Source organism: Fukomys damarensis, unplaced genomic scaffold, assembly GCF_012274545.1.
Source record: "Fukomys damarensis isolate Sample0158 unplaced genomic scaffold, DMR_v1.0_HiC HiC_scaffold_7, whole genome shotgun sequence".
Taxonomy (NCBI): domain Eukaryota; kingdom Metazoa; phylum Chordata; class Mammalia; order Rodentia; family Bathyergidae; genus Fukomys; species Fukomys damarensis.
This window is the reverse complement of record NW_022900919.1, coordinates 31,001,437-31,028,908: the sequence shown is the minus strand read 5'-3', so window position 1 is coordinate 31,028,908 and position 27,472 is coordinate 31,001,437. Positions and strand designations below refer to the sequence as shown.

Here is a 27,472-nt window from a genome sequence, read left to right as displayed (position 1 = left end):
TATATATATATATACACATATATATAAATGTATATATAATTAGGCATATAAGATCAGAGGTGGAGTATTTTATAAGGGCTGCCTGCACTCTGGAGAGCTGAGGAATTGAGTAGCTGCTCAGCCCAAGGAGCTGGAGGCTGTAGAATAAGAGGAGTCAAGGATGCAGCTCCAGTCTGAGACAATGCCTGGGAGCTCCCTAGAGAATGACTAATTGAAATTCTGAAGAAACTGGTGTCTGATATTCTCAGGCAGGGGAAGTAGGAAAAGATGCATGTGCTGAAAAACAGACCGACTTCCTCCTCCTTTCCCTTTCGTTCTATCCAAGCTATAAGCCTACGGAACAGTGCCACCCACAAACAGGGTGGCTCTTTCCTCCCTTGGTTTGCTGGCCTAAATGCAGATTAGCTCAGAAAACATCCCAGACACACCTGGAAATGTGCTATACTAATCTGTTAGACATTTCTTAAGTCAAGCTGACAAGCAAAATTAATGGCTGTAGCAGTCTTAAGTGAAAGAACCAAGCTAGAGGCATTGCAGTACCTAATTTCCAGACACATACATAGCAGAGCTATAGTAACCTAAAAATATTTTGGGCTTAAAATTAGACACACACAGACCAATGGAAGAAGACACCCAGAAATAAGCCTACATAACCACAGCCAACTGATGCTCAAAAAAGGCACCAAAAACATACATTGAAGAAAGGACAGTGGTGCTGGGAAAATTCAATATCCATGTACTGAAAATTAACACTTGCCCTTACCTCTCACCCGGTACAAAAGTCAGTTCAAAATGGATCAAAGACCTAAATGTAAATTCTGAAACTACTCCAAAAAATCATAGGGGAGACACTTTAAGACATAGGTACAGACAGTGATTTTTCTCCACAGGTCCCCAAAACACAGGATATAAAAGTAAAAGTTGAAATATGGGATTATATCAAACTAAAAATCTGCACATCAAAGGAAACAAAAGTACAAGAGAAAATATTTACCAGCTATTCAGCTGACAAAAGGTTAATATTCACAATTTAAAGACAAGCTATCCAATTTAAAAATGAACAAGGGATCTGAACAAATAATTCTAAAGAAATACAAACTAGCAATATATAGAAAAATGCTCAATGTCATTAGCCATCAGGAAAATGCAAATTGAAATTGAAATACTAGAATGACTGTTTTTAAAATACTGGCAAGATGTGGGGAAAAAGGAACTCACACTGTTGGTGGAAATGTAAATTAGAGCAGCCACTCTAGAGAACAGTGTGGAGACTCCTTCATAAATTAAAACTACCATATGATCCAGCTGTCCCATTCCTGGGTATATATACATCCAAAGGAAATGAAATCAGCATACCAAAGATACCTGTGTGCCCACATTTATTGCTGTACTATTAATACTAGCTAAGATATTGAATCAGCTTAACTACCCATCAACACACAAATGAAGAAAATCTGGTACATATACACAATGGAACATTCAGCCATAAAAAATAAAATCCTGTCATTTGCAACAAAGTGGATGAAACTGGAGAACAGTGCAGTATGCTAAGTGATATATAAGGCAGACACAGGAAGTACTGCATGTTCTCTCATAGGTGAATACCAAAGTCAATCTGAAATTAGAATAATGGGTAAGAATTGGGAATGTGGGGGTGGGTGACTGAATATGATCAATGCACACTGTTTATCCCCATTAATACATTAGTAAAAAAATTTTAAAGACCACTGTAATATTAGTAAGGCCCATAACTTGATACCACCCTAATATATCACAGGAGAAGGGTTGAGAAAACATTTTTTGCAATATAATCAGTGCAATGCTAGTCAGTAATAAAAAAGGAAATATATTATGGTGAACAAGCAGTAACATGAATGAATCTCGGCAGCATGCTAAGTGAAAGGAGAAAGGAATGCTGATGTGATTTTATCTGTAGGGAGTTCTAGATTAGGAAGAATCTATGGTACTAGAAATCAGAGCAATTGGTTCCAGCAGAAATGGGTTTAGTGGGTTCCATCTGGAGTGATGGAAATATTTTAGCATCTTGATAGTGATATGGATTAAATGTATGCATTTTTCAAAACAGAAGGAACTGTATGCTTAAGATTTGTGCTTTTCTCTGTAATTGGATTCTATCTCTATTTTTAAAAATCTAAAAAGTATAGACTCTTCTAGGGCATAGTATCAGAGTTCTCATGGTGGAGAACAAGGCAGACAGTTAATAAGAAAGGTCTCAGCTGGTAGCACAAACTTCAATGACTTCTGCAAATCAGCATTGTATAAATAATTATTAATATATATGCTAATCCCTGGAAACTAGTGTGAATGGGCCAGAAGAGGGAGGACACATTAATTCATGGTTTTTCAAAGAATACTTTGAAGAGCTGAATAGTCCCCAACCGCTGAAGTAGGTTGCGCAATGTGGCACACATTTATTAGCATTGATTTATATGTTCTTTAAAGGTACCATGTGCTGGCAATTACAGCCCCAATAGTCAAAGCTCTTTGATGGTCCAGTAAGATAGTTTTAAGCCTGTATGAGGGGGTGAGAGGCATTTAAATGGCTGTATTAAAAAGATATCTCTTGCTAAGCCTATGAAGATGCCTTATCTTTAATCTAACAAGTGATTTCCCTTTGTCTCCCACAGGGGCACAAGGTGAAGCAAAGAAACAGAGAAATGAAACTCAGTGACAGTCCTCAGCCTGGCAAGGCCTCCCTTGTTCTTGGGAAGTGAGGGGAGATGAGAGCTGCACTGTGCAGGAGGGCGGGGGTGGGGGGAGGAAAGTCCCTCAGAGGAAGGACGGGGATCCTTTGCTCTAATTTCTCCACCTGCATTTTGTTCTGTTTACCTGGCAAAATTGAAAGAAAAAGCCTCCTTATCTAGTTGGGAGGACCCATGCTAACACATCTTTCAGGCACTGTCCCTATCACTTCCTTTTTCTCTCAAACTTTGCCCCAGGGGCCAGTGGCAGATTTTAACCCTCTCTTGTGTCTCCCGGCCCCTGTCTGCCGTCTGCCTTCTCGGTTACTTCACAAAGCTGGCCCTACAGTGCTTTCTTCAAAGAAAGAGGAGGAAGATGACTGACAAGGTGCAAGCCAAATTTCAGCAGTGACAGAGCCCAGTGTCAATATAACTCACAGGCAAAGGAGGGAAGGACAGAAAATGGGAGAAACTCTTAGAATCCACTTTGAAAAGGTTTGAATGATGAGCTTAAAATGTGTTATTCAGGGTTGCCAAGATACGGTTTGTCCCCTATAACTAGTGAGGCCTGAAGAAAGAGGCTTTTAACCCAGAACAGAGCATAGAGGTGTAACAAGGAATCTAGGTTCTACGTGGCCACTGGGGTCCCTTCATGGCCAGGTGGCACACAATGTTGACTTTCAGCAGAGTTTATTTGGTTTGTAACTCTTACTATGTGCTTCAGCACAACGCCTGGCAGTGAGATGTATGTAGGATGATTGAAATACATGTTTAAAGTTTTAGACATTACACTAAAAAGACACACTATTAAAAATTCCTCTGAAAACACTGCCTCTCGCTTATCCCATCACTGTTGTCCTTCTCTGCAGCAGTTCTGGACATCCTTTCTCCTGTCTTGTATGAGGTGTGATAAAAAAACTCAGTGAATGATGCTGCCGAGTGCCATCCAAAACAAAGGCAGGCTGGTAAAAACATTAGTGTGTGTCCTCATCCACAGTTTCCACCAGCTCTGGCATGGTTGAAATGTGGCTCTTCCTTAGAGTCAAAATGACCTTGAAAGGTGATCATTTTGAATCAATCACGGCTATCAAGACAGCCTTGATGACAGAAGTCAAGACACTCATGACAGAGGACTTCTAGAACTGCTTCAAAAAGTGCCAAGAATGACGGAGTGTGTTCAAAGCGAGAGAGAGAATTTTGAAGGGAATTAATGGGGACTGGGGATGTAGCTCAGTGGTGCCGCGCCTGCCTGGCAAGCACAAAGTCCTAAGGCTGATTGATCCCACATACCAAAAATAAAAATACAAAAAGGATTAGTGGCAATGTGCCTCTTACTACAAATTTTAAAAATTTAAACATAGTTTTCAATTACAACAGTAACAATGGAAAAGTTAGGTGTTGTCAAGAACTAAATGGGGTTGCTACATTTAGGACTCAAACATATGCCTATTTTGAAATGTCCACTTGAAATCTCTGTTTTTCACAATGTAAGAGCCCACATTTTACTCAAGGATCCATAGCCACCCAGCAGAAGCCCGTGGAAAGTTAGAATCAATCAGAGCATTTACTTGCAGCGCCGGCTCTCGGTGCTCATTGTGTGGTGTGTTCTGTTCACACCCAGTTCCAGGCTAGCTGCTTCGACAGCTGATTCCCTCACTCAGAAAACCACTGAATATAGCCCATCAGGGGAGCAGCATACTAACAACAAAGCATGCCCATGGAGTGGTGGGCACAAGCAGGGATGACCAGGAGTCATCATACGTATCTATCCCAGGACCAACATAAAGCAAGGTTCTTGGTTCCAAGGCCATTCCATATTTTCTGAAATCCCTCTTCCATAGAAGGAGAAGAGTACTTAATCAACTTGAGCATTTCTAAAAATGACAGGATATCTGTTTCCTAAATATCCCATCCATTTCATTTCTGCTCTTTCCTCTTTGAAAAAAGGCATCTTTTTGTCTTTCGATGACTCGCTCTGGCTGTTCTCGATTTATTGCCCATCCTGGCTTAGTTGGTATACTGGAATAATTAGCAGATTTATAACTCTGCATATATGTGTCATATATTTTAATGTATCTTATTTTTTAAAGTTGTTCATCAACACAGCAGTAATGATATGGAAGTGATTTCATGAAGTCGGAATATGGCCATTTCTCTTCCGGTCATTATTCTACAGTTTGAAGCATGTATGTCTTTTATTGACACTTGACATTGCTTTCTGGAAGAGCAAAGGCAAGGCTTATTTTGAAGCATCTAAGAAACGATGCCATCCAAATATTGACAGTTTCTATATTTCATGCCTTTTATAACTCAGTTGAAAGTCATCATTCTTGTGAAGTGCCTGACAAGTGCAATCTGCTAGGAACTTGTTTTCCAGTGACTCCCAATGTTAGCGCTACTCAGCCTCCATAATGAATTATACTTGAAAACAACGAGGAGAAAAGAGGGACAGAGGTTTTTTTGAGGGACTAAGATGAAAAGCACCCAATAGTCTTGCTAGGAACAGCCAGGATTAGAGTTATTCCAGTCCAGGTACTCTCTCTATCATCAGTGACAGCCCGTTTAGTCATTTTACCCACTTTAGTGGGTAAAGAATGCAGAGTAAGAATTTCATTGGTCTGAAAGATGTAGAAAAGGAAAAGTATGGGGCTAGGGATTTAGCTCAGCAGTTCGGTGGCCTGCCTTGCAAGCGCAAGGACCCGAGTTCAATCCCCGGTACCAAAAAAATAAATAAATAAATAAATAAATAAAAGGAAAAGTAATCTTTGTATCCAGAAAACTAAGACATTGAAGCATATTACCATCCCCATTCCTGAATTTGTTTAAACTATTTTGTGATTAGATTGCAATTTTATTTTTGTTTTATGCCTTCTGGTTGCTATTTGGCTATATGATTTTATGCTTTAAAACAACAGTTAATTTCCATTCTAATAGTGAAATATAAAAATCTAGCTATTGGCCAGATGGAAGATATCTTAACACAGGGAAGCCTCTATTTGCTGGGGTTGTCATTGCACAGGCTATACAATGGAATAAATTCAAAAAGCTGACTGACATCCAGAATCCATGTGCAGGAAAATCAATTTTCAACCCTACTTCAGTCAGGTTAGGTGGCTTGAAGGATTACAGGAGGGAGGGAGGAAAACAGCCTGTATGAGTCATGTTTGCATACAGAGTATTGAAGTGGGCCTTCAAAATAACAGTCCTAATTAAAAAGGTACTCACTTTGGGAGAGACACAGGCACTATTCCTCTAGCTGCTCATTATTCAGATGACAGACAAGTCCTCTTTCATAAAAGTTTAAAAGAAGGCACCCGAAACACTGTCTGTGATACTGGGTCACATATTAATCACCACAGCTAATGGTAAATGTTTCTGTGAAGCACTGAAAAGCCTCTCTGTGAATTAATACAGTTCTGCTTGATGCATTTGATTTGAAAAGACATTTCTCTGTATGTGGTGCATGTCGGCTGTGCTTTGAAAAAATAACAAAGTTAGCAGGATATGTCCAATATATTTTCTTGGGGAATAGGGTTTTTATCATATGACTCATTAAGGATTTGCCTTACCCTAACATTTGTGATATAAAGGAAAATCAGAATAAAAGTAATTTTCTTGATCAAGATATGTTTTTACTTAATGCAAATAAATGTAGTCTGTGGCTTGCAAGGGGAAATTGTCTTCTGGTATAAACTGCTAAATAGGATAAAATGTGCCTCTTTTGTTTAACCAGCCTGGGAGTGCTGGACTGCTTCTAAATCTGTCTGTTTCTTTTCATCTGTGCCATACACTAAAACACTTAAACAACTGTTGCCTTCATACTATATTTGTTAGAGCAGAGTGCAAATAAAATTTGTTTGAGAGAATAACATGGAATTATCTGTTTCATGAAATTTATTCTTTAGCCATATGTATTTAATAACTCAAAATGTTCATTTAATACTATATACTAGTTGGTTGTAAATATGTGTATTTAAAATTGCCTCTAAGTCAACTTTCACCTATTAATATTATTTCCTTATTAAGTCAGTGTTCTGAAGGTATTTGTCAAACTTTTCAAACTATACTAGATAATTAACTGCCTTACCTACAGCTTCTGAGAAGCAGGCATAAGTTGTTGAGATATAAAGCCAATGGTTTCTTGAACACTGTCCATCTTTTGGGAGCCACCAGCCCATGCTGGAATTCATGTTGAGCATCTTCTATGAGCTGTCTCTATGCTGGCCATGTGATCATGGTGGCCAGGATGTTGATAAAAGTATAGCAACGAGCTTCCAAAAATCATTATGAAAATATTCAATATTCTCTTAAAAAGGCAAATACATACATATTCCATCAAATTTAATTCCCTGTATCTCTTACAGAATAGATTAGGGTTATTGTTCTAGAAGGCAATCAAGTCACCCTTTTATCGTGCAAAACCAGAGATGTAAGTATTTAAGGAGAATAAGATTTTCTAAACTGCCACACCGAGCATTTTCCTAGTAGTAAACAAAGTTTGATGAGAAAAAAAAATAGATGATAGATAGATAGATAGATAGATAGATAGATAGATAGATAGAGATAGATAGATAGATAGATAGGAAAGTCTCATGCTGCTAGGGCAACCTCAACACAATGCTTTAGGATAACCGTGAAGGTAATCTGACATGATTCTGGCACTAAGTCCAGTTTTTCATCTGCACCCAACTTCTCCTGTCATTTTCTGTCACATTTCTCTCTCAACCCTTGTACCCATCTCCTTTCCACTGACCACAGGTAAAATTAATCATTCACTAACTTCACTGGTGGCTCTGAGGGCTCAGAAGGATAATGACACCCATTTAAATTCATCTTGCTAGGACTCTGGCCCGGTTGTTAGCTTTGAGAAATAAAGTGCCTCCATTTCATGGTCTAGAAAATGGAGATACTGATACATACATGAACGAACTTTTAAATTTAAATATAAAATGCCAAGATATTAGACTTGTTTGCAAAAGGATCTGGTAAGTTATTTGCATTAGATTTTGCTGTTCTCTAGGCAAATGGTCCTTTCTCCAGCTCAAAACTGTTTACCAAAGTAATAAATAGTCCTTGCACTTAAATAACTAGTAGACATAAATCCTATTCCACTGAAGTTGATTTAAACTTTGTCTCCAAATTAAGGACCCATGAAGATGAAATCATTGTTTTGTTTGTTTTTTGCTGTTGAGGATTTGAGTTCTTAAAACGTGCACACTAAGTATTCGTTAATTTGTTAGAGCCATCTTTTTCTCTACAGTAATAACTGTAGTGAATCTAAGCAAGGTAAAAAGGGGATAGGTACAGCTTTTAACTCTGGGCTATCAATACATGGAAGAGTACATATTTACGAACATAATTATACCAATGTTCACTTACCTTCGCTGTGGTAGGAGTATACATCTCCATCCCAATGAAATTGGATGCGCCTGTGTGACTTGTTTCCTCCAATGACATGTAGGTATTAATGGCATGTTCATGCTTAGCAGCAGCTTGAAGATTCTCATTCTTTGTCCCTATCAACAATCAGCAAAATCTCAGGCTTCTCCATTTGCATAGACCCTGCAAAGATGAAGAATTTCAGGAAACTCCATTAGGAAGATGACATACGTGAAAAATAAACATATTTTGAGACTGGGGAAGGGTCATTTGTTTCAACAGCACAACACAGCCTATACTAACTGATACATATGCCATCAATTCTTCAAGTCTAAGAATCTGTATCATCTGATTCTCCAACCCTACCTTGTGACGCTTTCAACCCAGTTTACAGTGTTGCCTGTATATTGATAGTTTGTCCATTCCTAGAAGATAAATCCTGTTCAGCCTCAAAACTTTGAACGTAAAAGCTCTTTTTTTACCCCATTGTAACACCCTTGAGATCTCAGATGTATATCACTTCCTAGACGCACCTCCTTCAACTATCCTATTTCAAAGTAGATCCCCTTCCCCGACTCTATTTAACTCCATATTTACTCCTTCAGAACACTAACAATTTACAGTTGCTTATTGGATTATAGGACAGAGACAAAAATCTATGTGTTATAATTCAGTTGGCAAAATGATGTGGCCCTTCTCTCCAAGAACTGATTAGAAGGGAATGCAGGAAAATAATTATATTTATGCATTAAAAGTATCTCTTTTTCAGTTTAAAATACTCATTTGGGGGATATTCTGTTGTTGAAAGTTTAAACTCCCTACTGAAGCTATTTGTTGCCACTTGAATTTTTGTATTCCTTTAGATAAAAGCCTTTCTAATCACTATGAAATAAACTAGTAACTACATAATATACTATAATATTTTTAAAGTAACATTTAAAACATAATTTTCTAAGTATTTTCTATTTTATCAAATAGGTATTAAAAATAAAATGATGAACTAATTACAAAAATCTGTGAACACTACTATTATCTGAATGTTGGTGTCTCTCTCAAATTCATATGTTGGAGTCTAATACACAATGTAATCCTATTAAAAGTTGGGGGCTTTTGAGAAATAATCATTTCTCAAATGAAGGCTTCACCCATAAGAATGCTATTAGTGCCCTTTTACAGATGATGAAGTGACAACCTTGTCCCTTCTGCCACAGGAGGTTGCAAGAATGTGTCCTGTACAGAGCAGAAAGCCAGAAGCCAGATCTGCTGGGATTCTGGGACCTCACTCTTAGAGGAGCTGTAGTTTTAAGAACATAGTTATTCTTTAGAGTCATTATTGTATTAAGTCTAACAAAATATTTTTTTGGTTTTTTGTTTTTTGTTTTTTGAGATAGGGTCTCACTATGTAGTTGAGACTGACCTGGAACTCTCTATGTAGCTTAGGCTGGTTTTTAACTCACCGTCATCCTCCAGCCTCAGCCTCCTGAGTGTGGTAACAAAACAATTTTAGAAGCATTCAAACTAAGAATTTTAGAAAAATAAAATGTAATAAAAAGGCTTACATGAAAGATTTTTTAAAACAGTAAATCATTAAATCTCAGGGTTGTTAAAAGGCCTGTTAGATAAATCTTCACCAATTATCACAAAATTTTAAAAGGGTAGCAATATCCAAATTTTAAGTATGAGATAAAATTGAATGCATAACTTGACATGTGATAAATTGGAGATTTAAAAAATAAAATTTGCCAAAATTAACACAAAAACAAGAAATTCACAGTAAAATTCATGGCAGAAATGAGATGTCAAGAAGCCATCAGACCAATTATCTAAATCAATCAATTAAAATAATATTAAAAATTTTCAAAAACCTGTGTATAATCAGGTAATATCCTGTTTTCATTTTATATTATTTTCATAAGTGAATCATACTTTGTCATTTATGTACACTGCTTTTTCACTTGGTTGTATGATAGGCATTGTCTTGTCAAGTGTTTTCCTAAGCTATTTAAAAATACTGCATCACATGACTGTAATTCAAATTACCACCTCCCTATTCTATGACACTTAGCTTACTTGAAGGTTTTATTTTGAATGAAATCACCAAGAGCCTTTCTGGTCACAAATTTTTTATTTACTTCAAAGAGTACTTTTAGATCATTTCCAAGGTTCATGAGCCCTTGATATTACCAAATTACTTCATAGTCTTCTAGAAATTACAAAATGAGAGTTTCCATTCTTAGAACCCTTACTCAACTCAAGGGCCCTATGTAAACGTGGACATGAAAGAATATCAGTGTAAGAAATGGTTCATCACTATTTTAACTGTCATTTGTTCACTTACAAGAGAGAATGAGCAAAGTTTTTTCCAGGTATTCATATGTTCTGACCAGAGAATTAATCTGTTCAAATTCTTTGGTCATTTGTTGAACTGGGATTTTGCTTTTCTATTGATATTTATGAGCCTTTTGTGTATTTAGATTATATTTTATCATGTTTCCTGAATTTAATTTTCTACTTGTATTTTGCTTCATAACTTTGTGATATTTTCTGTCACACAGACTTTATATTTCTATGCAATCAAATCTCTCTCTCCCTTTGTGTTGACTTTCATTATTTTTGTAGTTGACATTTATTATTTTTGCCTGCTAGTATTCATTCTGGCTTCTGGTAATAAAGCCCTTCAAGCCTAGTAGAAAATTCCTTTTATGTATTTTCTGGAGTTGGCCATCTGTGCCTACTTTTGGCCAGGAATAAGACACATGACCCAGGCTAGCCAATCACAGGGCTTTATCTCAATGACTATGGTTGGTTTAGAGAAGTCACTTGGACCAAACTAGACCAATCAGAGCTTTCCCTCAGACTTGATCTGTGGTTATTGGGAGAAATTCACAAGTCACACAGAACATGTAATCTGGCACAGTAATACGAGCCAAGAATTCCTTTTTTTAATAAAAAAGGCAAATTGGAGATAGGTTTCAGGCTCTTTTAACTGAGTGCTTGCTGATTATTTCAAAATAAAAAACAAAGTTCTTACAATGTCCTGAGGGCTCCATGTGATGTCACTGTTCTCTGCCTCAGAGCAGAGAGCATAAATTCATCTCCTGTTACCCCATGGGCTTCTATACTCAGACATGCAGCCCTGGGTCTCCCCTTCCTGCTGTGCATCAGTCCTTCCAGGGCTCTCTTCCTCTTAATGGACGTAGGGCTACTTGTTCACCTCCTCAGAGTTTGCTCAAAGTTCTCTCAACAAGGTTTACATGACCACCTTTTGTAATGCTGCAGGTGACCTCCAGGTTTGACCTTCTTCATAGACCTTGTTTTTAATCTCTTTTTCCACAGCACTTAACTTTTGTTTTTTTGAGACAGGATCTTGCTATGTAGTGCAGGCTGGCCTTGAACTCACTATGTAGCCCAGGCTGAACTTACGGCATGCACCACTGCACCCAGCTTTTTTCCATAGCACTTATATACTTATTCATTAAATTCATTTCAAAAACTCATTGAAAAGTTCTCCCTACTGCATGAGGAAAAGGTAGGCTCCATTAAGAACAAGTATTTTATGTTTTGTTCACTGATACATCCCAAGCATCTGAGCACATACTACATGTAGGAGTTCACTAAATACTTGTTGAGTACAAAAAGGAATTCTGCTCCACATTCTATTTTGGAAAATCTTAGGAAATAAATTCCCCTTTTTGAGGCTGGTGATTACCTGACTGGACTTTTTGGTTTTTATTTGTTTTGTTTTTTTTTTTTCTTCTTTTGGGGAAGAAATAGAGCAAAGAAATGGATTAAACTGTGGCTAATAACAAGAGGCTCTTCATCCTGTCCCACGAAACAAATATCAGAACAGCAAAAAAGTAAAACAATGTTCACAAAATTATCGTGAGAGGCCAAAAACAGTGTTGTACCCCTGTATTCCCAGCTACTCAGGAAGCTGAGGGCGAGAGAATTGCAAGAGTGAGTCCAGCCTGGGCAACTCAGTGAGATATTGTCTCAGAATAAAAGATGAAAAGGGCTGGCAATGTAGATCAGTGGTAGAGCTCTTGCCTATCATGTGCAAGACCCTATGTTCCATCTTCAGTACTCCAAACAAAGCTGTGAGCACTGCATTCTGATTCAGAAAGACTGTTCCCTCTTTAATACAGAAAAGACAAGACAAGAGAGAGGATCTATTCGTGAACTGATTCTGCCCCAAACAAAGCAAGCATTATATTCTGATGTTATTATGAAATTTTAAACGTCTGAATGTACACGAGAGGATTGGCCTTTGAAAGACAATGACATATCTGTGGCTGAACATATAGGCTGACTCTCACCTGCGCTCAGCCTCTTGGGTGTTCTCAGGGAAGCTTCCCTACAGGCTGCCATCTTGTGGTGCTGAGCCTTTCAGCATGAGACTTCCAGGGTCACTACGGAACAAGAAGAGAGACAGAGATTGCTGAGAGTCAGACGCAGGAGAGGCTGCACACCCCGGTTGCCCACATTTCATGGGCCACAATGTACCAGAAAACAAAGCCTGATCAAGTACCTGGAAAGAAAATGAAATGCGTTCGATGACCTCTTAGCATTGCTTCTTTCTCTCTTCTGAGACACAGCTGTATGCTGTGGCCAAGCCCTTTATTCCCATTTAAGACCAAGTAAGCCACACCAGCCTGGGGAGGAGTGTCACCTGAAAGTCTTGGGTGATCAGAGCAATTCCATTAGAATTGAGCCATTAATGGACTGCAAAAAATCTGCATGTTGCTTTACATTATCTTGGATAGAAACTTGAGGATGTGGTAGAAGACACTCCTGGGACTGGGAGTCTCATTCATTACTAAGAAAATCAGAAGAGAATCCACTCCATGGGGAGACAATTTTTTCTATGTCCCAAAATGTATTGCCTTTGAATTTCAAAAGTCTTTCTCTGTCTAGAGATGGGAAATGCTCCAGATGTTCATCTAGTTTTCCTTTCCTTCCATGTACTTTATTATGCATATATGATTCCATTTTCTACCTATATATTTAATGCACTTTGAGTTTATTTTGGCATTTGGTATTTAGTGAGCAGTTACTTGACTGAGTAGCTTTCAAAATAGTTCTAGCATCCAATTTAATAATAACGATTCAATAATACTGACATATCCACACTCCTTTGCCGTGAGTTTTTCTGTAACACAGGCTTATTTTACATTTATACAAGGATCTATTTTCTTGGCTACTCCTTCCACTTTTGTCCTAGTGCTACCGTATTAATTACTGTAGTTCAACATAATCACTTGATGTCTAGTAAAGCAGATTCAATGCCTCCACTCTTACCTTCAAATGTTGTGGGGCTATTATTTGTTTAGTGTGTCAGATAAGCCTTAAAATAGCTTTATCACATTTTGCACATATAGAGAGCCCCCCCCACACACAACACACATTTCTCTCTCTAAACAGCTGGAAAAAAATCCAATCAGTTTAGCAGACCCAGGCTGAGCTGGAACATTAGGGGAAAGGCCATCTGTTATAAATGCAGCTTCTTGAAATGTTCCAGAGAAGAACAACATCCCTGCTCATCCTGGCCTCCAGACAAGCCTAGGCTGTGGTTTGAATAACAATCTGTTTTCAAATATTCTGCTCCAAAGCTTATTTCTGACTGCCTCAGCCTCCAGCCCCATCAATCTCTTGTCTGAGTCATTTGGCTCTGTGCAGTAAGTCAGGAGGCAAAAGCTAGGTAAATGTCACTGTGTCTTGAGTGGCCATCCTCTTTAAGCAGTCATCCACTTTGCAAACAAGAGCTGAAGGGCTCAAAAGAGCTGGTCCACAGGACCCTCTATATGCAGAGTCCAAAACACAGCAATACAGCATTTGATTATCAAATGCTTCCTGCTGCCACTGCATAGGTCTGGGTTCTTCCTAAAGCAAAGCGAAAGGTCTTTGGTTCCATTTCACCTGGTACCAGGCATTGGCATCATAGGGCTCCACCTTCACTCACTACCAGCCTGGTCTGGCAAAGGCTGTCACAACTGCATTCTCAGAGACACGGGGTTTTCACTCAAGGTTGCCGATGGGCAAGGGGAAGGCAAATACCAGGTTTTGCTTGCGAGTTTTAGTGAACAAAAAAGCACAAAATAGAGACGGTATAAATACCTAATGTTAAATAGTATTCTTCATTGTTAGAATAATTCTATATATGTTAGCTCAATTTTGATAACAATGAGACAGGGGCCACGTATACCCCCAAATGTATATATCAGCCAACTCGACACCACAAGCTAATTTGCAGAAAGCTGCATATCAGGTAAGCAGCAGTGCTGTGTTTGAACCGTGGAAGTCTGGAACCAAAGGTTACTATCCTAACCCCTGCTTTAGGGACTTAAACTTGGACCAGCATCATAATCACCTGAAGGCCTTCATAAATCACAGAGCTTGGACTTCGACCTACAATTTCTCATTCAGGAAACCATAGGTAAGAAGCTGGCATTTTACACCTTTAACAACTAGGTGATGCAGCTGTTACTCTAGCCCCAGGGATCACATTGTGAGAACAATTGTGCAGCACTGAAATGATTGGCCAGCCTGTTCCCTTGAAGGTGAGGAAGGATAAACAGACAAGGGGAATGTTGAAGCCATGCAGCAACTTCCTAGTTGTTAAGTCAGAATATCTGTCCCTAAAGCGACTAAAACCTCTATGGCCTGCAATGTGCCAGCTTCCTCCTATGTCTGCTGGTTACTGGCAACTATCCAAACACTCAACTGTGTAAATGGTGCTGGTTAAAGCATCAAAAAGTCAGTGTTTCCTGCAAAATAAAATATACAAATCCCAGCTTCTTAAAAACTCTTTTAATATCGCTTCCTGGCTAAAGTTGACATTTACCTGTTCTTTGAAAGTTAATGTCCTCTCAACAAGGTCATTTGCCCAAATCACTTTCTTCCTTGGTTTATCAACAATACTTTCTTTTTATTTGGTGTAGTTACCATATAAAGGAAAAAGATTAGAGATATTCTGTAGTTTATATATAGGTTTACATATTGTCGGTTTTTATGGTACTATTTTGGACAAAAGAAAGAGTTCTATTTTGAACCTAAATTGTTAACCCAACTAAGATTATTTACAGCAATACTGTTCTTGTTCCAAAATATTTTTAAACATTGCCAAGTGTATTAAGAATAGGTACTATAATTTTTACATATGTAAGCAATAATATGAAAGACAGGGCTATAAACTGAACTATGACTCATTAGTTGGAGGAAGAGAAAATTGTTAAGAGTTAACAAAAACTATGAATATAGCCTTTCGTGCTGCTAAAAAATTAAATTTATATGATGCTGTAGATTGGCGCATATTCTTCATGTGCTGCCATTAAAGTATCTTTGACTTTGGGCTGAAATATTTATGAGTCCATAAATAATGAACTTTTGAATAATTTTTCCCATATAAAAATATTCAAAGTTTAATAATTTTGAAAACTCCCAGTTGGATTAGAAAAGAGAAACAAAATATCATTCTTTATCCATACCCCTCCCCGCAAAAAGAGCAAGGGAATAAATCTCAGTTTGTAGTTTATCGCCTACCTTAACTTTTCTCCCTCTCAGTTGTCACATCTATAAAGTAGTGAAAATTGTTTACCAATTCAAATCAGTGGAGGTAAATCGAATATACACACATGCACCCACATTACCTGGCACACAACAGCTACTACTAGGGAGTCTGAGACAAGGATCACAAACATGAGGTCAGTCTGGGCAAGACTCTGTATCAGAAATTAAATGGGTTTTTTCAATGAATTTTTTAAATGACTGGAGCAGGGCTTAATGGTAGAATACTTGTCTGGCATTTGTGAGGCCCTAGGTTCAATCCTGAGTTGGGCAGAAAGGGAAGGAGAGAAAAGCAAAGGAAAGAAGGAAGAGAAAGGAGAAGAAAGAGGAAAGGAATAATGGTGGTTGTTCTTCCATTGCAGAAAAGATACCTGTTTTTCTTTCCTTCCTGTACGAAGCCAGTAGAGAACTTTAACTTTGAGAAGGCACCATAGGAAGACTTCTAGGGTTACACTGGATACTCACACTCTCCCTACAACACTTAACTGTTATAAGGATAAGAGAGAGAGAGTTGATATTGTATTCTATGGTGCCACCCAACTCCTACAGAAGGGAGAGAAATTTATTGGCTGGCTCATCTCAAGGGCTCTCTTCCCTATACATAGAAACAGATGGGCCTTGGCTGTTGGTAAAGGATTGTAATCTCAGTACTCTAGGAGGCTGAGGTGGGTGGATTGCAAATTTAAGCCCAGCCTGGGAAACTTAGTGATTTAGCAAGATCCGGTCTCAAAATAAAAAATGGGCTGGGGATATAGCTCAGCATGATGGCCCTGGGTTCAGCCCCCAATACCAAAAGAAAATAAATAAATAGCAAACAGATAAACTGGAAAAATGAAAAGTTCCAGAAAGGGAATGGTAATTTATGTAACAGGAAGCTGGGCAACTAAGTTAAAGAAAATAAAGAAAAAGAAAGCTACCTTGAAATAATTTCACTCAGTTATAAATGGGATCTCCACTCGATTATTAAACTGTCAACTTCTCATTAACTAGTATTTCTTTCATTTATTCAATAAATATGAGTTTATGCTTTATATCAATACTGCCTTAGTTTCTTGAGAGACAAGGATAAGAAAAACAAGCAAAATTTCCCTTCATATAGAGCAAAGGGAGGGAAGATAATGAGAAGCCTGTGGGAGGACAGGTATTAGCAATGGCAGGACCAAAGAAATGAAAGAACCCCAGCATGATGGCACATATCTGTCACTTCAGTTACCCAGGAGGCTGAGGCAGGAGGATGGCAACTTCAAGGCCAGCAAGGGCAACTTAGCAAGATCCTGTCTCCAAAAATAAAAGACCTGAAAGAAATGAGAACACTATCATTATCCATGTGGCCGTCTGAAAGAGGAGCATCAGGTAGAGGCAGCATCAAGTGTACAGGCCTGGAGGTTGGCTCATGCCCAATCTCTGAGAACAACCGTACCAAGTAAGAGGAAGCTTGGCACAAGGGCAGGCCCATCCTGGCGAGCCACGCAGAGAGGTGAGTCTACACTCAGCCATTATCCTCTGATTTGCAGCGGAAGAGAGACATGATCCAACTGTAAAAGTGCCACCACATCATGGTGGCTTGCAGAAGTTGGACTGATGCCAGCTGGCTGGAGTTTCTAATGTCAGACCTGGACATACAGGTAGAAACAGGAAAAGAAAATAAAGCGCAGAGATCCAAGGTAGGAAGAGAGAACCAGAGCTGGATCGAGGTTCTGTTGGCCTTGGCTACCTCAGTTTTCTCGTGGCCTTGAGAGGAAATTTACTAAGTAAAATGGTGTTGTTCCCCAGTCTTTCTACCAGTGTTCTCAATTCTAGCTGCTCATTAGAATCATCTAGGGTGAGGCCCTCAAAACCAAACGGAAGGACATTCTCCAACATAACTACAACATCTCTTCCAAAATGGGACGGTCCCGATAGACAAAGAAAGACTGAAGAATTATCCCAAATTAAAGGGGTCTAAGATGCAATAATTGAATCAATGTGGAGTCCTGGAAAATAATATCAAGGTGACATTTGGCAAAATTTGAGTAAGTCTGTAAAACAGATATCATTTCCCTGATTTTGATTATAAGACTATTATGTAAATGATGAACACTGGGGAGAGCTGCCTGAAAGATATAAATTAATATATTTTCAGTCTTTCTGCATCTTTCTTAAAAGTCTAAATTATTTTCAAATAAAATGTGAGCAATCACCATTTCCTAAGCCAAACCCCAGACTCATCAACATGTCAAGGACAGAGGCCTCTTTGGAGGTTCTTTTAAAAAAGCTATTCACATGATTCTAAATCCTCTAGACGAATTTAAGTCTTCCTCCGGAAGGCATCAAGACCAAGAAAGGTAGCTGTTGCTCCAAAATCCTTTCTACCCTACTGGGAAAAGAAAGGAGATTGGGTAGCATCTCAAAATCACCTTTGCCTCAGACAACTACCTCCACTGTCAGCTTCTGACATGTTCCTTTTTCAAACAGTTTTATCCTATTCCTACACAGTAGGATGCTCCCTGTGGAAACTGGCAGGCACTAAATACCATTGTCTCACTGCAAATACAGCCATAAGAAAATGAGACTTAATCTGCTTTAACAAGGAGGCATCAAAAGGCTGACCATGCACTGGCATATACAAGAGAAAAACAAAAACAGGAGAGGTGTGCCCAGAAAAGCAAAGGTAAAAACTATGGAAGGTTAAGCAATATAAAAAGATCTCTGGATTCTGATTCAATTTTAGTGATTGCAAAAACAAAGCTCTTGGCTATTAGCATATAAATATGCTGGGAGTGGGGGAGCCCTAGTACTCAGCTGTGCATTCTAACTTTCTCCTTAAAATCTGTTCCCAAAGCAGCTGCAGGAATCAGCTGCAAATTCCAGATCTAAAAATGAGAATCACATGGCTGAACAGGGGAGGCAGCAAGGAGAGGAGGGAGAGAAGGCATGAATGGCACTGTTAACCCACTGGAGCCTGGAGCCCATTCACACTGCGGGGGAGAACTTTGAACATCTCCATGCCCAGACTGCACCCTAGGGCTATTATGTCAGAATCTCTGCAGGATGAACCCAGGGATCCCATGTTTGAGAATTTCCCAGGCAATGTGAATCAGCACCCTGGATAAACTGCAGGTTCGGGGTCTGTCTGCAAACTTTTTAAGAGGCAGGTAAATATTTTAGGCTTTGTCTCTCCATGGAAATGGCTGGACTCTGCCATTGTGCAGCCACAGACAGTACCAGTGCCTGTGTGCAGAAAACTTACTTAATTGGCATGTGCCACTCTGGACCCTAGCTGATCTGTGTGATCTTTGGAGCAGCATCTCATGGATGCTTGTTAGGAACATTAAATCCCAAGTTCCAGCACAGAATCCTTCTGAATCTTAGCTGGTGTTTTAACAAGGTCTCAAGATGACTGCCAAATTCTGAAATGGGAGAAGCAGGCATAAGGTGAACAATTCTAGTGATGACCAGCTCTGGAGTCCAGAAAGCTGGGCTGAGAGCCTTGCAGCACCAACTCCTCTGTCCTTAAAATTGTCTTTAGCACTCAGGTGTCATTTGGGCCCTTTACCTGTTTGGAGACTTTGAAAGATAATAATGCAAAATGCATACAAATGGTCAGTTGAGGCAGCAAAAGCTCTGGCTTCTTGCCAAATGGGGGTGCTGTCCCTTACGCAGGTGCTGGGTTTTGTGTCCCCAGTCAGCACGAGGCTGGGAAGGGCTGGCTGCCTCAGGCTGTCATTTCACAGGCCAAGAAGCTTCAATCACCATTCACAGCTGCACAACTGCAGGGCTTGGGGACAATTACCAGGAGCCTGAAGAACTCAGAATAGTGTAGGGAGGCTGAATCTCACCAACTTGACTCCATTATCTGATGTTGGGTTTTTCCACTTCCATCTAGCCCCGTCCCATGTGGGAACACAGCCTGCTTGCCCAGGGATGACCAGTACCTGGCAAAGCATCTCAGCTTAACAATTTTTCATGGGATAAATAGACAAAAGTAAGATGCTCAACTGCAGGTGTCATCAGTCTTCAGGTCCCAAGTTCCCATAACTAACTAGTGGACTTCCTGTATGAACACACAGAAGAGTTTTCATTTGTTCCAAAGGAGCCAAGTCAACACTCCCTTGCTATACAGAACTCTAACAAATGAGAACAGAAGCTGTTTTTCAGTCTGTTGCCAGAAGCAGATGGCCTAAGGGCCTGTGTCCTGGCCCAGAAGGTTCATGGGACTTCAGAAGGTGCTTCCAGTGTGCTCTCCAATCTGAAACACTGAATTTGGAGGCAATGAATTGAGAAGTTTTCTAACAGTTCCTGTTTGCCGGTCATCTGGGACTAGCTGTCATCAGAGGATGTTTGCTGTATCCTACCAAAATGCTCTCCCCACAAATCCCTACCAGTGATTAGAGTGCGAGAAGTTGTGTACACACTAGTTCATAAATCTTTGTGCTTGCCTCCAAGGTGTCTGTGGAATTCAGCTTTGACACATTGTGTGGAGTGGACTTGAAAAGGAGGCATGAGGGAATGTCACACTGCAATGGAGCACTGGGACAGTTCCCTGAGCATCAGTAGCCAGAGGACCCAATGTGGTCCAGAGAACTCTCTTCTCCAATCTGCATTATGGATGACTCACTTGGGCATCGTTGGAGGCTGCAGGTCTAGGGCTGGGATTCTGCACTTGTTACAAGCCCTGTACCCTCTGAGCACATGTCCCCTCTCCTTAAAATGGGAGGGGCTTGTGATTAGCAGGAGGTGATGTTCTGACTTCTAAGGGTAGGTGACAAATGCTGATGCAGTTTCTTTGTTGCTCTCTTAGGATGCTCACTCTTGGGACCCAGTCACCATCCTGGGAAACTTGAGCATCACCTAGAAAATCCCAGGTGAAGAAGCAATTGAAATCCTGGCCTACAGGCCCATCCACCACTGACCAACAGCATCATTTGCCAGCTGCATAAGTGGGCTGTACATCTGAGACCCCCCACATCCTTGGAAGTGGATCCTCTCTCTAGTTTGCCTCATCTGAAAGTATATAGATTAGAGATAAGCTAGGCCTATTACTCTCTACCCATTGTATAGATGTGTGACCAAATCAATTATTGTTGGGAGCCTTAAACTCGGGGCTATTTTTATGCACCAATAGTGTGCATAAATTAGGCCTTTTCTGAGTACCTTCTCTGTACATCTGATCATTCCCATTATTTAAATTACCATCTTCTTAGAGCACTCTCCTAAGATATATAGGGCTATATCTCTAATTGTTTACCAGATACTGTAGCCCCAGTACACAAATCTGTATTATTTACTATATGTTCATCCTCACCATACATCCAAATACCTTTTTCATGTTTATTTGGTGCTGCCATCAGTTTGGTTACAAGAGACGACATTCCCTAACCCCAACTCTGACATCAAACTGGGGCTGTTGGCAGACTAACATCTCTGGCTTCCATCCATCCCTCTCCATTCTTTTTTGTTTGTTTTTTGTTTTTTTGTTTGTTTGTTTGTTTGAGACAGGGTCTCACTATGTAGTTGAGACTGACCTATAACTCACTATGCAGCCCAGGCTGGTCTCGAACTCACAGTGATCCTCCTGCCTCAGCCTCTCAAGTGCTGGGATTACAGACATGCGCCACCATGCCCGACTTCCCTCTCCATTCTTAAGGCCCCCTACAGGCTACATTTATGTCCTCAGTGTTGCCATCATGACAAACTCCAATTATTTCTGGGTACATTTTTTAGATATACTGTCACTGTCCTAGAGGCTGTTCTCAAGGTCACTTTGACCCTGCCTTTCATCTGCTCCCCATTGCACTAAGAACAAAGAATAGCACAAAATGCTCCTCTTGGCTTTTTCCTGGCCTGCTGATCAAGCCTTGTGTCCTGCAGTAACTGCCTTGTTGAGTGTGTGCTAGCACAGCAACAAACTTCATGGAGTTTTGAAAAGCACCCTGTAATTTCATCTCTGTGGAACTTCATACATTTTTTTCCTCTGGTTGAAATTTTTTCATGACTCCTCGAACCACTACATCCTGCTAAACCCAACTCAGACATTACCTTTTCCATGAAGCCCTGCCTGACACAGGTCCTTCTTTCTTGCTAAGAACTATGCATGATTCTGTTGTTGAATTCCATGTTTTACTGCAAGTGATCTATTTATACACCTGTGTTGACTTCTAAACTAGCAACTCTTGGTGCAGCTCCCCAGTGCCATCAGCAACACCTAAGTATGCTTACAAATGCAAATTCTCAGGTCCCATTTCAGGCCAAATCACTTTGTGGCAGGGCCCCAGCAATATGTTTTAACAAATTCTCTAAGGGAGTCTGATGCACACTGAGGTGTTAGAAGCATCATCCTGGACCAGTCAGTGGACAAATATTAGACCCACCTGGGAAGTTTTCAAAGCACTTGGCCTGACTAAAAGCCTTTGGTAATGGAACCCAGGTGTCAGTATTCTTAAAGCTGCTGGGGATTACAATGTGCAACCAAAGTGGAAAATCCCTAACCTAGTTCCTTTCTTCTAAAATATAGTATCCAGATGAGCACTTTAAACATTACTTGAGAACTTGTTAAAAACACATCATCTCAGGTTCTGCACCAGACATACTAAGCTAAAATCTGCAATTTAACAAGAATTCAAGGTCATTTGAATGCACATGGAAATTTGAGAAGCAGTATCTTATCACAGCCCTTAGCAAAAACACTTGATAAATTCCACAAAAAAATAATGAAAACAACTATTCTGATTCTCATAGGTTTGGAGAATAAAATGGAAAAGTACTGCAAAGTGATATATTAAGTAAAGTATAAAGATTCATTCATTTGGTCATTTATTCCAAAGTGTGCAGTAAGTGACTATCACATATCAAGGGCAGTTTTAGATTCAAAGGAGATTATAGTGAAGAAGACCCAGCCCTCAAAGAAAAGCAAGAAAGACAGATGTTAAAGACATAATTACACAACTAGTTAAAAAATATAATTTGATGAATGCTATAAAAGGGAATTGGCCAATGTTGTTAGCACACATTGCACTCACTTTTCTTTGCCTCAACTGGGTGGATTTTACTTTTCTGAGCTCCCTCCAAGGTGAGATGGAAACTTACCAGAGAAAATCAGTAATTAGGATCAAGGGACTTAGAAGGATTGGATATAAGACATTGACTTGATTTGGGTTTCTCTCAAATAGACACTGAAACAAGCTTATTGTGAGGAAATCCCATGAGACACAAATGAGGAGATGGGGAAGAGAAAAGAGTGAAGCCAAGGAAAGAAATACAGGCGAGGGAATGGCGGCTCACTGGGGACCCTCTCGGAAAGTGTTGGAACACATTTCAGGACCATAACTCAAGAAATCTAGGAAGCAGAAGCATTTATTCAATTATTTCATTGCTCACAGATTGAAGGCACCCAGGAACATTAACTTCTCTATATTCCTAGGTCACACTTTCAAGCAGCTGAGCTACTTCACTGGAAAGTGGATCCTAAAATGCTGCCAGACCAGCAGCAGCAGTGTCAGCTAAGGACCTGTAAAGAAATGCTAATTCTCAGGTCCCATGTGAGATCCACTGAATCAGAATCTCTGAGAGTAGGGCTCATCCAGTCTGTGTTAAGCAGCCTTGTCAGGGATTGGGCAGCCCTCTGAAGTTTGAGAACCCTCATAATTAGAATGCTCTCAGGCAGAAAAGAAGACATACCAGGACGTGAGAAGGGAAGCTGAGAATGTCTTGAGATGTGTCAGGTGAATTCAGATGAATGACAGGGCTGTAAGTATGGGCCTCAACTGCACCTACCACAGTCTGTTTTTATTCATCTATTCTAGGTTTTTCATATCTTCATGAAAGTTTTTTAAGCCTTTAAACTTTGTCTAGTACTATACTCAGGGCTCAGAACATTAACAAATAAGACACACAGGCCCCACCCTCATGAATTTGTGGTCTATTGGGATGATTTAGTCAGAGAAGCAAAAATTCCCTGAATTTATGCAACCTTCATTGTCCATCTACATTACCTAGGAGTTTTATTAAACTGTAATAGTGGAGAAGATTTGGAGTATTAGTCCAAGAATCACATCAAGTAGCAAGACCTTAGAGGACATTTAAACTGAGACCTGAAGGATAAGTAATAGGTAGCCAGGTTACAAATAGGTGGGCCAATTGTCACTGCTCACCAGGATTGAAGGTTTTCCTGGGAGATGGGCTTTGAGGGTTCAAACTGAAATGGCTGGTAACTTAGAAGAAAGAGTGAACAGATGAGTGAGTAAACCAAGGGATTATGAAGTCCCTGAGGTGTAGTATGGTCACCTAAAATTCATATGCCAAAATCCTAACCATCTCAAAGGAACACAATAATTCTACAGAAATTGATCTCAATCTAAAGAAATTTTGCCTGCAAGCACAAGGTTGAGTTCAACCCCTGGTACCAAAAAATAAAAAATAAAAATAAAAATCCTACTATACCCAGTGGAATGCTAGAGGATACAGATAGACAATACAACAAAACAAGAAAAACATTTCATAATATAAATGAAGAATTCATGAACAAGAGTTGAAGCCATTACAAAGAATCAAGCAAAAACTTCAGTCAGTGAAACAAGAAACACAATTTGGAGCTTCCACAAAAGAGGAGAGCAAACAAAAGAATTTCTAAACTCAAGGGTAGCTCTTTTGAAATAAAGTATTTTAAAAAGACAAAAGAAAAAGAAGAAAGCCTATGAGCCATATGAAACACAATTAATCAAACAAATACTTGCCATATGGGAATTCCAGGAGAAGAAAAGAAGAAAGCCATTGAAAAATTATTTTTAAAAATAACAGTTGAAAAATTTTTAAGTCTCCAAAGAGATATGAATATCCAGATCAATAAAACTCAAATGACTCCAATTAGATTCAAATAAAATTGATCTTCACTTCAGCACATTATATTCAAGATGTCAAAAATGTAAGATAAAGAAAATTCTAAAATAAGAGTAAAACACAGAGTCATGAATATTCAAACTCCTATCAGATTAACAGCAGATTTCTTAACAGGAACTTTACAGGCCAAAAGAGAATCAGATAATGTATTCAAAGTCCTAAAACTAAAAGAAAAACCTATCAATCAATAATACCACTGGGCCCAGAGATTTAGCTCAGTGGTTCCATCACCTGCCTCGCAAGTGCAAGGTCCCAAACTCAATCCCTGGTACCAAGAAAAAAAGAGAGTACCATCGATAGCAAGACTATAAACTTCAGAAATAAAGTGTTTCCCAGACAAACAGAAACTGATAAAATTTACCACTACCAGACTAATACTACAAGAAACATTTAAGGGATTAAAATGATATAGATACAAAAGGATAACTGCAATTATGAAAAGACAAAAATATATAAAACTCACCAGCAGACCAGATACACAAAAGAGAATCAGGAGAATCAAACATTATGATGACTAAAAATAACCGAACAACAAGGTTCAATAATAAGATCAGTTAAAAATAAATATATAAAACAATTCAAAAACAATTAAAATGATAGAAGAAATTTAATACTTATCAAAAATCTTGACTATAAACAGACTAAATTCACCAAATCAAGACATAAACCGAATGGACTAAAAACAAGACCCAACTATATGCTACCTATAAGAAGCTCACTTCAATAGTAAATATACACATAGAATAAAAATGAAGGGTTAGAAAAAAAATGAACTATGCAGATGGACATGAAAATTGATCAGGAGTAACTACAATTATACAAAACAGACTTTAAAAACTTTAAAACAAAATAAGGTTGGCAGACTCGGGCTGCCAGTTGTAAGCTCTGCCCCGCGCGGCGTCCTACTCACCCTGCAAAGTCCAGCGGTGTCTGGCGGCGGACAACTGTTGGGTCCACTGCCAGGCGCCTCTACGACCTCACCGGCTTCCTGCAGCACCACCCAGGGGTTGAGCAGCTGCTGCGGACAGAAGGCGGTCAGGACTTTAGCGCCGACCTGGACAGACCCCCCGCACTGGCACTCGGCCAACGCACTCCGCTGGCTAGAGCAGTACTACACGGGAGAGTTGCGAGGCAGGAGCCTCTGCAGAAACTCAGAAGACGGACCCTGAGATGGAACTGAGGCTCGAAGTGGTGGACTGGGACAAGGACCTGGTGGACTGGAAGAAGCCTCTGCTGTGGCAGGTGGGTCAGCTGGGGGAGAAGTACCATGAGTGGGTCCACCAGCCGGTGAGCAGGCCCATCCGCCTCTTCCACTCCGACTCCCTCTAGTCCCTGTCCAAGATAGTCTGGTACAGTGTCCCCATCATCTGGGTGCCCCTGGTGCTGTACCTGAGCTGGTTCTACTACACAATCCTTGCCCAGGGCAACGTCTGGCTCTTCAAGTCGTTCAGGTCAGAGTATGTGCTGTTGGTGCCCAGTCCATGTTCTCAGCCTCTTCGTGCTGGGGTTATTTATCTGGAGCTTTGTGGAATACTTCATCCACCGCTTCCTGTTCCACATGAAGCCCTCCAGAAACAGCCATTACCTCATCATGCTGCTCTTTGCCCTGAATGGCCAGCACCACAAGGTACCCTTCAAGGGCTCCCACCTGGTACTCTGCCCGTATCAGCCTCTCTGATAATCGGCTTCTTCTATGTGTTCATCCGGCTCATCCTGCCCAAGGCAGTGGTGGCCACTGTATTTGGGCGGGGGGGGCTCCTGGGCTACATCCTGTACAACATGACCCATTACTGCACTTTGGTTCACTGCACAAGGGCTCCTACTTGTACAGCATGAAGGCCCACCACATGAAGCACACTTCGCTCACCAGCAGTCAGGATTTGACGTCAGCACTAAGTTGTGTGATTACTTGTTCCCACACCCTCACCCCGGAGAAGCAGCATCTGAAGACCCAGTGAGCACTACCACTGGCCTCCCTGCCTCAGCCTAGCCCTCCACCCAGACCATCTGGAGTGCCCGGGGCTGGGTGGCAAGTGTGGAGGTCTCTCCAGGCAGGACTGTCCTCCTGTCATGCCTCAGGAGGTCCATGTCTCTCTGAGGCACCCCAGCCCCTCCATCCATGTCCCTACTCAAGCCTTAGCACACAGGACTGCTTCAGGGCCCAGCAGTGGCCCCCAGGGGCATGAAGGAAACTGACCCTCAGGGCCAAGGCTGTACCCACCCATGTCTTATCCCCCAGGACTCCCCCATCACAACAGGGACAGGGTGTGTGGGGCCTGGGCCCTGTCCTACCCTCCTCCCCTTCTGGCAAGAGTTTGGTGGCTCTGAGGTGAATGAAAAGCTCTCCCAAGAAAAGACAGCATGACACTTCTCACAGGCCACCCCCAGACCCCAGCAGAGTCCCTCAGCTGCCATCTGCCATTCATGGCTGGCCACCCTCAAGGCTGGCAGGAGCCGTAACCCTGTCGTGGGGAACCCAAGCTGTTCCAGGCATCTCTCCCCTGCCCCAGAAGCACAGCATTTCTCCCTGAGAGAGGATGCCGTTGGCAAAGGTGGGCACCACGTCCTCTTAGGACCTCCCAGCAAGTGCCTCCTCCAGCCCCAAGGAAGCCTTTGTGCCTTGGCTCTATCCCACCCCAGCCTGACAGCCCATGAATCCTGCCCTTCCTATAACCAACACCCTCCCTGTTCTGAGAGTCTTCTTATTTATAAACAACACAAATGTTCTTAGTCTGGGCCCAGACCCAGGAGCTGGCCAGACAGCCCTTTCTAATCCTAAGTGTTGAGCTTACATAAAAAGAACCATTCTGCCCTGTTTTAGTTCCCTTCTTAATGGCCAACCACTACTTAAAAACTTAAAAACTCGTTGAGTGGAAAGGCTTAAAAAAAAAAATGGCCATTTGACTGATCCTGTGATTTGTACTGTTTACCACGAGGCTACTCAAAGATTTTGA

The 27,472-nt window shown here is 40.4% G+C and overlaps 2 protein-coding genes and 1 pseudogene across 3 annotated transcripts in view; 2 read left to right on the top strand and 1 right to left on the bottom strand.

Annotated features, from left to right (window-relative positions):
* Positions 1-3,905, top strand: part of Macrod2 (mono-ADP ribosylhydrolase 2) — a 1,911,462-nt gene extending 1,907,557 nt beyond the window's left edge. Inside the window, exon 20 of the mRNA XM_033761012.1 lies at positions 2,649-3,905. Within this exon, the coding sequence (XP_033616903.1) occupies positions 2,649-2,661 (13 nt within the window). The 3' untranslated portion in view covers positions 2,662-3,905. The remainder of the gene's footprint in view (positions 1-2,648) is intronic.
* Positions 3,906-4,845: 940 nt separating this feature from the next.
* Positions 4,846-26,476, top strand: LOC104869136 (annotated as a pseudogene).
* Kif16b (kinesin family member 16B) overlaps positions 8,097-27,472 on the bottom strand; it is a 486,842-nt gene continuing 467,466 nt past the window's right edge. The window contains exons 32-34 of one of the 2 annotated variants that reach the window (XM_010634116.2): positions 25,429-25,536; positions 12,398-12,490; positions 8,097-8,264 (exon numbers count right to left, since the gene is read on the bottom strand). The gene's annotated coding sequence lies outside the window, so the exon portion shown is untranslated. The remainder of the gene's footprint in view (positions 8,265-12,397; positions 12,491-25,428; positions 25,537-27,472) is intronic. The other variant, XM_033761168.1, reaches the window with a different exon arrangement.